Source organism: Brassica oleracea, chromosome C3 (genome assembly GCF_000695525.1).
Source record: "Brassica oleracea var. oleracea cultivar TO1000 chromosome C3, BOL, whole genome shotgun sequence".
Classification (NCBI taxonomy): Eukaryota; Viridiplantae; Streptophyta; class Magnoliopsida; order Brassicales; family Brassicaceae; genus Brassica; species Brassica oleracea.
The window spans coordinates 22,224,032-22,235,607 of NC_027750.1; the positions used below are offsets into that span (position 1 = coordinate 22,224,032).

Here is an 11,576-nt window from a genome sequence, read left to right on the forward strand (position 1 = left end):
CGAATTATCCAAAATTAACCAATAATGAATAAACCCGGAATCAAACCTTAACTGAATTGAATCTAAAATTTTACTAGATATTAATCGGTTCTTATAGTTATTACCCAAACCGATTTGGAAACCGAAAGAACCGAAACGGATTCCAACTGAATTTTATAGATAACCGCAACTGTTCCTAAGCCAAAAACAAAAATCAAAAGAACCGGACCGGAACGCCCATGCCTGATCCAATTTGCTTACCGAGTTATGTTCTTCTTAAGCCCGTTAAACGTTTTGCAACACGAATGCCTCAAGTCACCAAAGTGGGCTAGAAACTATAATAAAAGCCCATCAAGAGTTTTACATATAAAGGGTAAAATGGTTTTACCGGTAAAAGATTACCAACCGTATAAATTGTCTAACTAACCAACACAGTAAAAGCCAATTCGCATTTTGACTTTTCAGTAATTTCAAATTTCCTAAATCTTAAATCATTCTTTTCAACTGGGTAAACGGTAATTCTTTGCTTTGCCGTAACTCCGCGCCAGAAAATTCGAAACTACTCCAGCTGTTGGATTCGCCGCCGAATCTGACGGCGGCGGAGGCGTCTTCTCTCCTTCCCCATCTTCTACCCGCCGAGAAGTCCCCACACCCGCCGAGTCTCCATCCTCTTCGATCTCCCGGAGTATATCCGCGATCAAGACCACGTCGCCTGAGTTCCGATCTCCGTATCTAGATCCTTGCAGCTCCGGTGTCTTCGGCGTCCTTCCACCGTCCACGTCAGCAACAACCGTCTCGCTCCGAGATCTATTTTCCAGATCTAAGTTAACGACGACGGAATCAACCGAAACCGAATCAGACTCCGTTACGATCGGTTGATCAGATACCGCGACGGATTCAACGGCGTTAGTGACGGTTACGCTGATCTCCGCGCGGCATAGAGGACAGTTAGAGTGAGACTTCAACCAAGTATCAATACACGCGACGTGAAACGCGTGGCGGCACTTAGGCAGCAATCTCAAACTCTCCTCCTCCTGAAACTCGCTCAAGCACACGGAGCAATCCGAAGACTCCACGAATCCATCTCCCTTCCTGTATTTATAAACCGTTATCGATTTAATCAGAGTCTCATCGAGTCCAATCGGATTCGAAGCTCCGTTGCTTCTCTGCCACGTGTCGGTGACGACGGCGGAGGAAGAGATGGTAGCTCCCGAGGCTGTGGAGGAGCGGCGGCAGTACTTGGAGGTGAGTGTGTAGTAAGTGACGAGGATGAAGGCGCTAGCGAGGATTCCGATGAGGGCGATGAGGAGAGGGGAGAAGTCGGAGGTGGAGGAGGAGGAGGAGTCTTCGTCGTCGAGTAAGAAGGAAGGAGGAGGAGGGAAGATGATGTAACACCATTGAGGGCAGTAGACGCTGCATACTCCTTGTGAGCAGTCTCGGTATGAATCGTATTGATCCCATGGGTTAGGGTTTCCTGTAGAACCCATTGATGGTGTTGCAGAGGAGAGAGAGAGATGGATGAAGAAGAAGAGCGGTGAAGTTAAATATCATTAGAGCATGATTACTGGAAGTTTTTTAGAGTAAAGTTTTTAGCAGAATATAAGAATCTGTGTCTTAACTTTTAACTAAAAAAACTAAAAACCGGTTATTAAATAAGAGTTTTAAAAGCCGATTTTTAACTAAAAGTTAAGAGACGGGTTCTTATATTCCGGTAAGAATTCCACTTTAAAAACCTCTCAATAATCATGCTCTTACAGAGACAAATGATTAAATTAAGTGAATGTTTAATGATAGCTTTATATGATGGTAATACTAAATTACTAATTTAGTTAATTAAGTGAATATTCTTCTTATAGAATCAGGAAGACTAAACTTAAACTATGGAGCTAATTTCTGCAAAAAAATGCAGTAAATGACGGTACTTGTTACCTCAGAGCATGATGAATGGGAGAGTTTTTTGGGTAACATGATTAATGAAGCGTTTTTAAGGTGAGGTTTTTATCGGATATAAGAATCCGTCTCTTAATTTTTAACTAAAAAAACTAAGAACTTATTTTTTATTTTATTTAAGAACTGTTTCTTAGGTTTTTAGTTAAAAATTAAGAGACATGTTATTATATTCCGCTAAAAAATCATCCTAAGAACCCCTGTTAAAAATGCTCTTGTGATTATACCTCTCTATGTTAAAAGCAGTAAATGTTTGTTTTTATTTATTTTGAATAAAGAAAACGTTACTGTTTACCAAAGAAAAGGGAGATAGGGTTAAAGTCTCATTCATGGCATATTAACAAATGGTTGGTGAAGCGTTGACGAAGGTGGAATACTTGAACATGGGCCACATGGATGAACAAAGTTATCCACGTATCTATTAGTTTTGTGGTCAGAAAAAATACAGTACAGTTTACATCGTGTGTATACAAAAGTATCAACGTCGTATGTATGTAGTAGTATAGAACACAATTACGTTTGCCTTATACAAATAGAATCTTTGCATGATTAATATACTCTTACAAAACTATTCTATAAATTAGTATTCGTGGGACGATCGATTGATAAGAACTCTCCAACCATTTGCCTTATACAAATAACATATTGTTGACGCAGGAGTTAACTAATCATCAGGGCCGGCTTAGATAGGGGGCGAACGGTGCGACCGCCCCGGGCCCAATCCGTTGTCCCCCTATTTCTTAATAAATAAGTGCCCGATGTTAACAAAATAATACATGTATTAAAAATAAGAAAATGGATCCAATTTTTTTTATATAAAAGTATTTTTTTATTTCCATAAATTTATTTTTAAAAATACTTCTGGTATTTTGAAAAAAACATATATCTATCCGATTTTTTTAAAAAAAACAAAAGTTTGGAAATTAAAATTTTTTTTGGCCCCAGGACCCATGACACGATTGAGCCGGCCATGCTAATCATCTTAGTAGTAGATTGTAAAGTTGCTATCCTGTCATTCTATGAATTACTTAACCGAGACCATAGTTCTATGAATTACTTTACCGAGACCACAGTAAGGTTGATCTTAGGCCTGGGATTTCGGGTATTCGGGTCGGTTCCGGATAAGAACCGTTCGGGTCCGGGTTTTCGGTTATTTAAAAATGTATCCAATGAGTACTTGGACCCCTTACGGTTCGGTTTCGGATCGGGTACGACCGGTTTTGGGTCGGTTCGGTCTTTTGATAAAAGTAACCATATTCAATCCGAAAAAATGGGTACCCAATGTTTCGGTTTAAAAAATATCCAAACTTGTACCCGAAACCAATTGGGTACAAAACGTTTCGGTTAAAACCGTACCAAAATCAAATTAGTAACCGAAATAAAATCGATTTTGAAACCAAACTCATGACGTACATCATGTCTGAAGACTAAAACATGTAAAACCAATTTTGAAACCAAACAAGAACAAGAACATAACATACTTGATGTCTGAAACAAGAACAAGAACTGAAATAAAGCAAATCACAAGTTCACAACATAAACATAAAGAAGTTGATGTCTTAAACAAGAAAAAAAAACGAAACGAAGCAAATGATCACAAATGACACAGTCACTCTCTGTCGTCCACACTCCATAGTCACTCCTTATTTTAAATTGCATCCAGCTTCAAACTCTATGAAAACAAAAACAGAAACGTATAAGTGTTCAAAACTTCAAGATTCAAAGTTATACTGTAAATGTAAAGAGTTTAGAAGAAGTGAATCATACCTCTCATAAGATCATCTTGAGTTTCCACATCCGAAAGTAATTGCTCTATTGTAAGAATGCCTTTCTCATTGATGTGAATCTCGGATTTCAACCATTGTTCTGTGCACACTAACACCTCGACCATGAATGTGTTAAGCAGCTCCTGTATGGGTCTAAGACTCTCCCACTAGTGCTAAATGCACTCTCTGATGCTACAGATGATGCTTAAACCGCAAGAATATCAGCAGCTATCTGAGACAAGATCGGGAACTTCACACTGTTTCTTCTCCACCACGATAAAACATCAAACTCGGTTCCAAGTCCAATACCACCCTTTGTAACCTCTACTTTCTCTCTCAAATAAACTTCTAACTCATTACTAGAATCTTCTGTACCTGTTTCTTGTACAAGCTCCTCGTAGAGATTATCCATTCTTTCATATCCGATACCACTGCCTATAACTTGACTCTGGAAAACTGCACCACTGTCTTGAGTTTGGGTTTGAGAAGATGATCCTCCTTGCGACTGTGAACCACCTGATCCTCCACCACTTGTGTTGTATCCAAGAGTGTACTCTTCAAATAAGCGCTTCATGATCTCCATAATTGAGTCAGAAAGCAGAGTATACTCGATGCTTTCTTTTCCATAGAGCTTCTCAAAGCAGAGGTTAGCAAAGTTCATCTTCTTTCTTGGGTCAAAGACAGTAGCAACAATCAAAAGCTTGTTCATCTTACAGCTCTTAGACTTACTGCTCTCAGACTCAGATTCTTCAATAAATGGATTCCAGTACTTCCTTATTTTCCCCATCATCGTCAAAGCATTGACCCGCAGTGTTTCATCAGGACCAGGCGTAGAGCTTATCTTGCTGACATTCCTAGTGATCGTGACAATCTCATTGTAGATCTTGTGCGACGTAATGCCCTTTGTAGCCGAGAGCATCAGAGTTGAATTGTAAAAGATGACAAGAAAGTGCACCAACCTCTCAGCTTCTTCCCAATCTGTTGTAGTCGCTGGTCCAATCCTCTTTTTTCCATTTTCAAGCTCCATGAAGTAGTCATTGTACGGTTTATCTTCAGCCTCCATCTTCTCAAATGCTGCTCTGAATTTGATCGCTTGGTCTAGCATGAGATAGGTCGAGTTCCATCTCGTCTTGACGTCTAATGGAAGGCTTCCTCTAGTCATCTTCCCACTATCAACCCGAAATTCGAAAGACTTGAGTCTATTGGTTGAAGACCTCACATACTGAACCCCATTCCGAATGGCAGTCAAGCTATCATCCACCTCGCTTAACCCTTCCTTCACAATCAGATTCAGAATATGTGTTGCACACCTAACATGCAAGAACTCACCCTTTAGAACCAGCGCATCTTCACCATGTTTCATGAATTCTTCCTTGAACTTCTTCATGGCCGACGTGTTAGCTGTGGCATTGTCAACTGTGATGCAGAAGACTCGTTTTATATCCCACTCTGCTAAACAATCTACCAGGACTCTTGCAATGGTAGACCCTTTATGATCGTCAACATTCTTGAACCCAATTATCATCTTTCTAAGCTTCCAACTTGAATCAATGAAGTGAGCAGTAATCACCATATAACTAATCGCAGTGTAGGGAGCAGTCCAAATATCGGTTGTGAGAGAGAGTCTTTGCTTGTTCTGTCCAATCACCTTCTTCATCTCTGCTTTCCTCGCCATATACATTGCAGCAATCTCCTTTGTGCAAGTCTTCCTACATACCGGCGGATCCATCTGGGCTTTCTTGCAGAAGTTTTTCCACGCTAAACTCTCCACAAAGGATAACGGCAACTCGCCTAAAACTATCATCTCATTGGTAGCTTCTCTGAACACTTTCTCAGACACCTTAGACAGACTCATGTTACCTTCTTCATCGACATTTATCTGTGACTGGTCTCTGAACTTATTTGCAGCCTTCCATGCCATGTATGCCCTACAACCGCTCTTGTGCTTCCTCAGATTAGAGGTCCCAGACTTGGTTGGACAGCTAAACTCTTTCTTACAATAGCGGCATTTGCATCTGTTGTAGTTGGTTGGCAGCCTGCTGTAATGGTTCCAAACATCAGACCTCGTCTTTTTCTTTGACCTAGAACCATCATCTTCTTCTCTCTCGTTCCTTTTTCCCGAACCCGGTGTTTGTACATCTTCATCTGAAGATATTTCTTCATCCATTAGTTGATGGTTGACTTCGTCTTGTTCATGAGTTGGAGAAGAATCCATCTACATAGTACATACAAGAACAAGTTAAGAACTGATACAAATTTTTAATAAATAAATTGTAGCAATCAAACATCAAAATTGTAATCATACTCGACTAAGAGTCTAAGAATTATCAAACATCAACATTCAACATTATCGGATCAAAAGTTATCAAATACGATTGAAATTTTTTCATGTATATAAACATAAATGAGGAATCAAAGTTATCATTTATCAGATAATCAATATAGCTTAATCGATCAAAGTATCAAACAATCGAAGATTCGAAATCGTTGCTCACCTCCGAATGAATTCTCGAAGATGCAGACGGTGGAGAGAGAAGAGAATCGGCTAATGTTTCCAACTTTAAGATTTCTGATAACACCGGTTGCTCTATTTGTATACAAACCTTCACAATTCTCGATTGCTATAATGGAGAAGAAGAATCGAAAAGCTAGGGTTCGTATTTTGGGAATTGGGGTTTGTCTCGAGATGATACACTGTGCATGATGTATCATACACACGCGTGTAACGGTTATGTCGGGACTTTAAGTCTGGATATATCAGATATCCGATATGGCTCGGGTAAAACCCGGATCCGACCCGTTACCCATGGATTTTTATATTATTATCCATTGGTTACTTTTGGCTGTACCGAAGTCAACCCGAACCGGGCAAAATCGGGTCGGTTCCGGTCCGGTTTTCCGGTTCCGGTTATAAATCCCAGGCCTAGTTGATCTAGTGATACATGACACCTTGTAGATTTAAGATAACTGTAAATATTTATATGATATGAATGTCATCGTCTATTACAAATAGTACAAATATGGAATTTTACCCTCAGAAAAACAAAGAGCTAAGCGACAAAAAAACACAAAACAATACTAGTTTATACTAGCAATTATTACTCAATAATTAAAAATACAAATCACAAAATTGAAGGAATCGAGGATAGATCTGTTCTGTAGTGTCAGTAGCCACACTAACTCTAAACTCGTCCTTTTCTGCGTTCGTCCAGTGCCTGCCTCATGAGAATACAAGTTTATTATACGCATTGTAGACTTGTAGTTAATTATATGGAATAACATACACCATTAGACAATATGATAAGCTGGTCTGAGTAATTCTCAAAACATACCTTGCTTTGAAGCATTCTCATCGTCAAGACTAGCGTATCACGCATGCTGATAACAAAAAAAAACACAAACATTCAGAGTTTGTAAAATAAAATTTACGGTGAAATTAGAACTGCAAAGGTAAAAAAGAAAGAGAGATGTTATATTATTATTATTATTATTATGTACCGAACGTTGAGAGTGCTTATAGGATGTGAAGATCCATCATAACTTATCAGAACAAACTGTGTTGACTCTCCACACGGTACTTTTATCTGAAATTCATTTTCATGAAAACACATTATACTAACTAAACAAATAGTTTTAAAGTTTCAAAGTGAAGAGATGTTTTTTTTACCAGGAGCTCCTTTGAGTATTTCTCTGAGATCACTACAGCTTCTCCGTTATTCGTTTTAATCTGGTAACTAGACCTCTTCAAAATAACACTCGCAGGCTCCCAACTCTCTGTTGAATCCACCTTATACAAAACAAAACCTCAGTTATTAATCCCACAGCTGAGTTAAAAATCCAAGACAGTGGATTTCAAACTTACAAGAAGATGCACATTAAAGCTTGCTTGACCTCTGGATATATACGTGTCAATTTCTGTTTGCATCTCTGCATCTGTTATAAAAGCAAAAAACATTTCCAGCAATCACTACAACAAAACCATGTCTGCTTCTGTTGAATACATTACCACATCTAATCTTGTTTTGATCATTAGCAAACAGCCTCACTAATTCACCCTGCATAACCAAAAATAAATAAATAAAAAATAAAGACAATTGAACCAATACACATACAATCACTATTGGTGTTTTACCTGACGGCCTTGATCATCCATTGGAATACACTCAACAGCAATCAGTTTGTCTACATCATCTGCAGTTACTATATACTCTGGATGTGTGGCTCCTACACATTATCAACACATAGCTCAGTCTCTGAATAGCTGAGTAAGACTAATAAAATCAAAATCTGTACCGTCAATGTATTGTCTTGTACCATCTTCAAGATGCCTAACCCACTTTTTACAAGAAGAAACAAACATTAACTCCTGAAGTTTGTTTTCAAAGACTTATTACCAAAAGACTTTTACCTGAAACATACAGAGTGTGGTTCCTCGTACTGGAAACCCGCAGCCAAGAACTTTCTCTCCAGGTATTGCTTCTCCAATAATCTGAAACCCATCGATTCCAGGTCCCTCTGTCTCCAAAGAAAAGATCAGATTAAGATAATCTCTAACATATAGCTGCTTCAGTCATACGTTTGTTTCAACAACCTTCATAAACATGAGAAGCGTATTCTTCATTCCTGTTAAAAGGATCAAACATGGGAGAACTCTCAGCTTTCTCTTCTCTCTCTCTAATCATTTCCTTCCCCGCCACGCTACTTAGAGGATATCCAAAACTCTCCCTGCAAACAAAAAGAACCTTCATAAGCTGATGAAAAAGGTTTTTTTTATAAGAAACTGAGAGATGATGATACCAAACCTTTTCGGCTGCTGTGCCTGATTATGAAACCTCAAGCTTTCAGTGTCTTGCGGAAGGTTCTGATAAGGGTTTCTAGTAACATTGTCCATTGGTGGCATTAGCTGTTCATTGACCCGGTAATCATTAGTACCATGATCCTGCATCAAAGGTAGTATATGAAACACACACAAAGTAAGAAGATATCACATGTTTTTAGGAAAAAGTCCTAAGAGCAAATGATAAGTAATTTTTAGCAGATTACTTGCTGAGACTACCGTGGATCCATAAGAAGCTTGACCTTTCGAAATCCTCGGATCATGGTTGTTGTTGTCTTTACTAGTAAACTCTGTTCCTGATGACATTTCCCTAATCCTATCCTGCTATTTAAAAGTTTTCGTCACAACAAGTTCAAAATAAACCCATCAAGAGTATTCACATTCTTGCAGAGTCTAGTTAGTACAAAGGAGAAGATGCAGACAACAATACACTTACATTGCAAGCTTTAATCTTCCATTGCAGCTGATCATGCAAGTGCTACATAGATAAAAACTACAGATTAAGATTTTTTTTTTCTAATACTAGGAGGTTTGAAACTTAATATTAGTTTCGTCGCAGTGGTCACTTGAAATGGGGACCTCTGACACAATTGCCAGAGTCCTTTCTAGTTGAGCTAATGACCTCTAGTATTTGTTTAGTGCTTAGTGTTTCAATCTGAAGAAAGTTGTAGTGAAAGAAACTACCTTTATGCCTGTGGATATAGCAGTAGCATTTGCAACACGAGGCCAAACGCCATACTCGGCTAATAAACCAAGTAAGGAGGTCATGAAAATATACCTCTCATCTTCTGTAACCTGAAGATAAAAAAGTGAGAGAAGAAATCACGGAAAAGGTATAAAAAAAAGGCAATAATGGAGTTAGAGTTACCTTTAAATCATGTGCCAGCTTCAAGTTTTCTTCAAGATCACCTTTTCTACGAGCTAACTCATTCAAAGCCGATGTAACAGACTCGTTTTGCTTCTCATCAATAGCCTAAAGGTATAAAAAAACATCTTTTAGTCAAACCCATAACCCAAAGATGAATACTTTCCATCAAAAAAAAAAAAAAAGCCAAAAAAACAAACCACTCGAAGATCAGCACATTTTCTCTCTAACCCACACTTCTCATTGAGCAGCTGCATATCCTGTAACCAAAGATGCAATTCACTTTCTGATTCAAAGATTCGTGATGTTATTGTTATTATTAAATACCTTCAAACAAGCAGCAGCAATCTGTTCCTGGAGATTGTGAATCTCTTCTTCTTGTGATCTCACTCTCGAGTAAAGTGCCTGCTTTTAAAAAAAAGCTCAATTTCAGTAAATTTAATAAGATTATAAAACTTGAGGTAAGAATTAATCAGTACCATTTCCTCAGGATCTTGAATTGACTTTGAATTATTCTCTTCTAGCTTCCTCGAAGCACTAGTTTCTTTCTCAATCTCATGCCTAGAGATACACAGATCGAGATTAATCACTAAACACTTCTTAATAATCAAAAACGATTCTGGGAATTTTTAAGACAGAAACAACACATACCTCTTTGTTGGATCAGAACTTCGATCTTGTTTAAAGCTCGGATTCAAGGACATCGGATTTGGTGTTCTGTTTTTCTTTCTGTCTGAGAAGAACCCAACTATCATCAACAGCCAATTTTCATATCCACGGACATTTTCTAAAAAGGCCCTCAAACTAATCAATGCTTACACGATAGTCTATGAACTACGAAAAATAATTAATATAACCTCGATGTAATTAACAAGTAACAACACAGAATTGATTACCAAGTATTGAGCTAGAAAACACCGATAGGAAACCAATCCGAGCTGAGATTCTTTTGGTTCCAATCTGGACAATTTTAGAATAACATGAATGATACCTAAAGAAAGTTTTTTTTTTTTTGGATCAAATAAAAAGTAGCTTTAGCTCGATTTTTCTTCTTGAAATGCACATTATATTATGTTTTATAAAGTGGGAGCACATGACTTGAGAAACTTCTCATTCAATTCCAACGGAAGGTCTTTCAGTTGACTTATAATTTTCATCATAGAACGATACCAACTTCTTTTTTTTTTTTGGTAAAAGAACGATACCAACTCACCAAGAAGCTTTGATTGATGTGGGAGACCATGAGTTTGAAAGTCTGTTTGCTTCATTTCCGTGGAAAAGTCTATCACTTGACTTTTATTATTATGACCATGGAAACTAGCACGAAAAATGATACTTCAAACTTTTTTTGAGCAAACATAGATTTTAAGTCTTACACCTCCACAGGGGAAGGGATACAATAGCAGTAGCTAGAGCCGACTTAGCAACTAAATTTTGCAAACGAGAAATAAAACATAAATAGATATTATCAAATTAAATCCCAAACAATCCAGGGCGAGACTCCTCTCTTTCGAGCAAATGATACTTCATACTAAAATTGTTTTTTGGTCAATTAAAATATATATAAATTGTATTTTTTAAAAAATGGATTATAGTTAGTATAATACAACAAAGAAAATTAAGATTTATCATACATCTAAATTTTGAAATTTCCATATAAATTAATAGAGTTAATTCTTTATTAGTGTATTTAAGGAAAAAAAAACATTTTCAAATTTTAGCTCACTTGACCATTTGTTGTGTCTCTCATCATTTGATTTATGTCATTAGTTGTTTCATTATTCTATATAATTTATATCATATACATAGATAAAGTTTGATGTAAAGAAAATACCATTTTAGATTATTTTTTTCTAAAAAATTATATTTCATTAACCCATTCATAATAGATTAGCTTTTAATCCGACCCAAAAAAACTGGATAAGAATTCTAATGAAAATATCAACCGGATCAACCTCGCCTGGCCCGAACCAGCCAGCCCACCATAGGTTCAGTGGCCCAACTTATTTTAAAAAAAAATACAAAATCGATGACACATTTCATTGGTCAGACTAACTACTCTAAACCGCTCGGTACAAGATTTTAATCCAAAAAGCCGATTCGCCGATCTAGAAGACGACGACCAACAACAACTCGATCGCATAGGAGCAGCAAACAGTCCTCCTCCTCCCCTCCCCTCCCC

General features: G+C 37.6%; 3 protein-coding genes across 5 annotated transcripts; all 3 read right to left on the reverse strand.

The window, feature by feature from the left end:
• Positions 1 to 250: 250 nt before the first annotated feature.
• Positions 251 to 1,529, reverse strand: LOC106331716 (RING-H2 finger protein ATL51-like). Its single transcript, XM_013770117.1, has one exon. The coding sequence runs from the start codon at positions 1,464 to 1,466 to the stop codon at positions 480 to 482; it is 987 nt and encodes a 328-aa protein (XP_013625571.1). The 5' UTR covers positions 1,467 to 1,529; the 3' UTR covers positions 251 to 479.
• Positions 1,530 to 3,897: 2,368 nt separating this feature from the next.
• Positions 3,898 to 5,907, reverse strand: LOC106330119 (zinc finger BED domain-containing protein RICESLEEPER 2-like). Its single transcript, XM_013768663.1, has one exon. The coding sequence runs from the start codon at positions 5,905 to 5,907 to the stop codon at positions 3,898 to 3,900; it is 2,010 nt and encodes a 669-aa protein (XP_013624117.1).
• Positions 5,908 to 6,851: 944 nt separating this feature from the next.
• On the reverse strand, positions 6,852 to 10,429 carry LOC106329142. 3 transcript variants are annotated; one of them, XM_013767750.1, is made up of 20 exons: positions 10,291 to 10,429; positions 10,046 to 10,127; positions 9,874 to 9,955; positions 9,722 to 9,802; positions 9,595 to 9,654; positions 9,398 to 9,502; positions 9,214 to 9,324; positions 8,966 to 9,007; positions 8,749 to 8,850; positions 8,495 to 8,631; positions 8,284 to 8,417; positions 8,101 to 8,207; positions 7,986 to 8,028; positions 7,825 to 7,916; positions 7,699 to 7,747; positions 7,555 to 7,625; positions 7,360 to 7,479; positions 7,191 to 7,276; positions 7,025 to 7,070; positions 6,852 to 6,907 (listed from the first exon to the last, which is right to left on the reverse strand). In XM_013767750.1, the coding sequence occupies exons 2-20, from the start codon at positions 10,096 to 10,098 to the stop codon at positions 6,875 to 6,877; spliced, it is 1,554 nt and encodes a 517-aa protein (XP_013623204.1). In that variant the 5' UTR covers positions 10,099 to 10,127; positions 10,291 to 10,429; the 3' UTR covers positions 6,852 to 6,874. The 3 variants fall into 3 exon arrangements, 2 of the variants coding, with proteins under 2 accessions (XP_013623204.1, XP_013623205.1); XM_013767751.1 differs by having other exon boundaries at positions 9,722 to 9,799; positions 10,291 to 10,428; XR_001267739.1 differs by lacking the exon at positions 10,291 to 10,429 and having other exon boundaries at positions 7,360 to 7,466; positions 10,046 to 10,146.
• Positions 10,430 to 11,576: the final 1,147 nt, after the last annotated feature.

Coding starts and splice junctions, on each gene's coding strand:
- LOC106331716 (XM_013770117.1), bottom strand. CDS start 1,466: ATGGGTTCTACAGGAAACCCTAACCCATGGGATCAATACGATTCATAC.
- LOC106330119 (XM_013768663.1), bottom strand. CDS start 5,907: ATGGATTCTTCTCCAACTCATGAACAAGACGAAGTCAACCATCAACTA.
- LOC106329142 (XM_013767750.1), bottom strand. CDS start 10,098: ATGTCCTTGAATCCGAGCTTTAAACAAGATCGAAGTTCTGATCCAACA. Junction 9,803..9,873: donor TTCAAGATCCTGAGGAAATG/GTACTGATTAAT, acceptor TTTTTTTAAAAG/CAGGCACTTTACTCGAGAGT. Junction 8,418..8,494: donor CAGGCACAGCAGCCGAAAAG/GTTTGGTATCAT, acceptor TTTTGTTTGCAG/GGAGAGTTTTGGATATCCTC.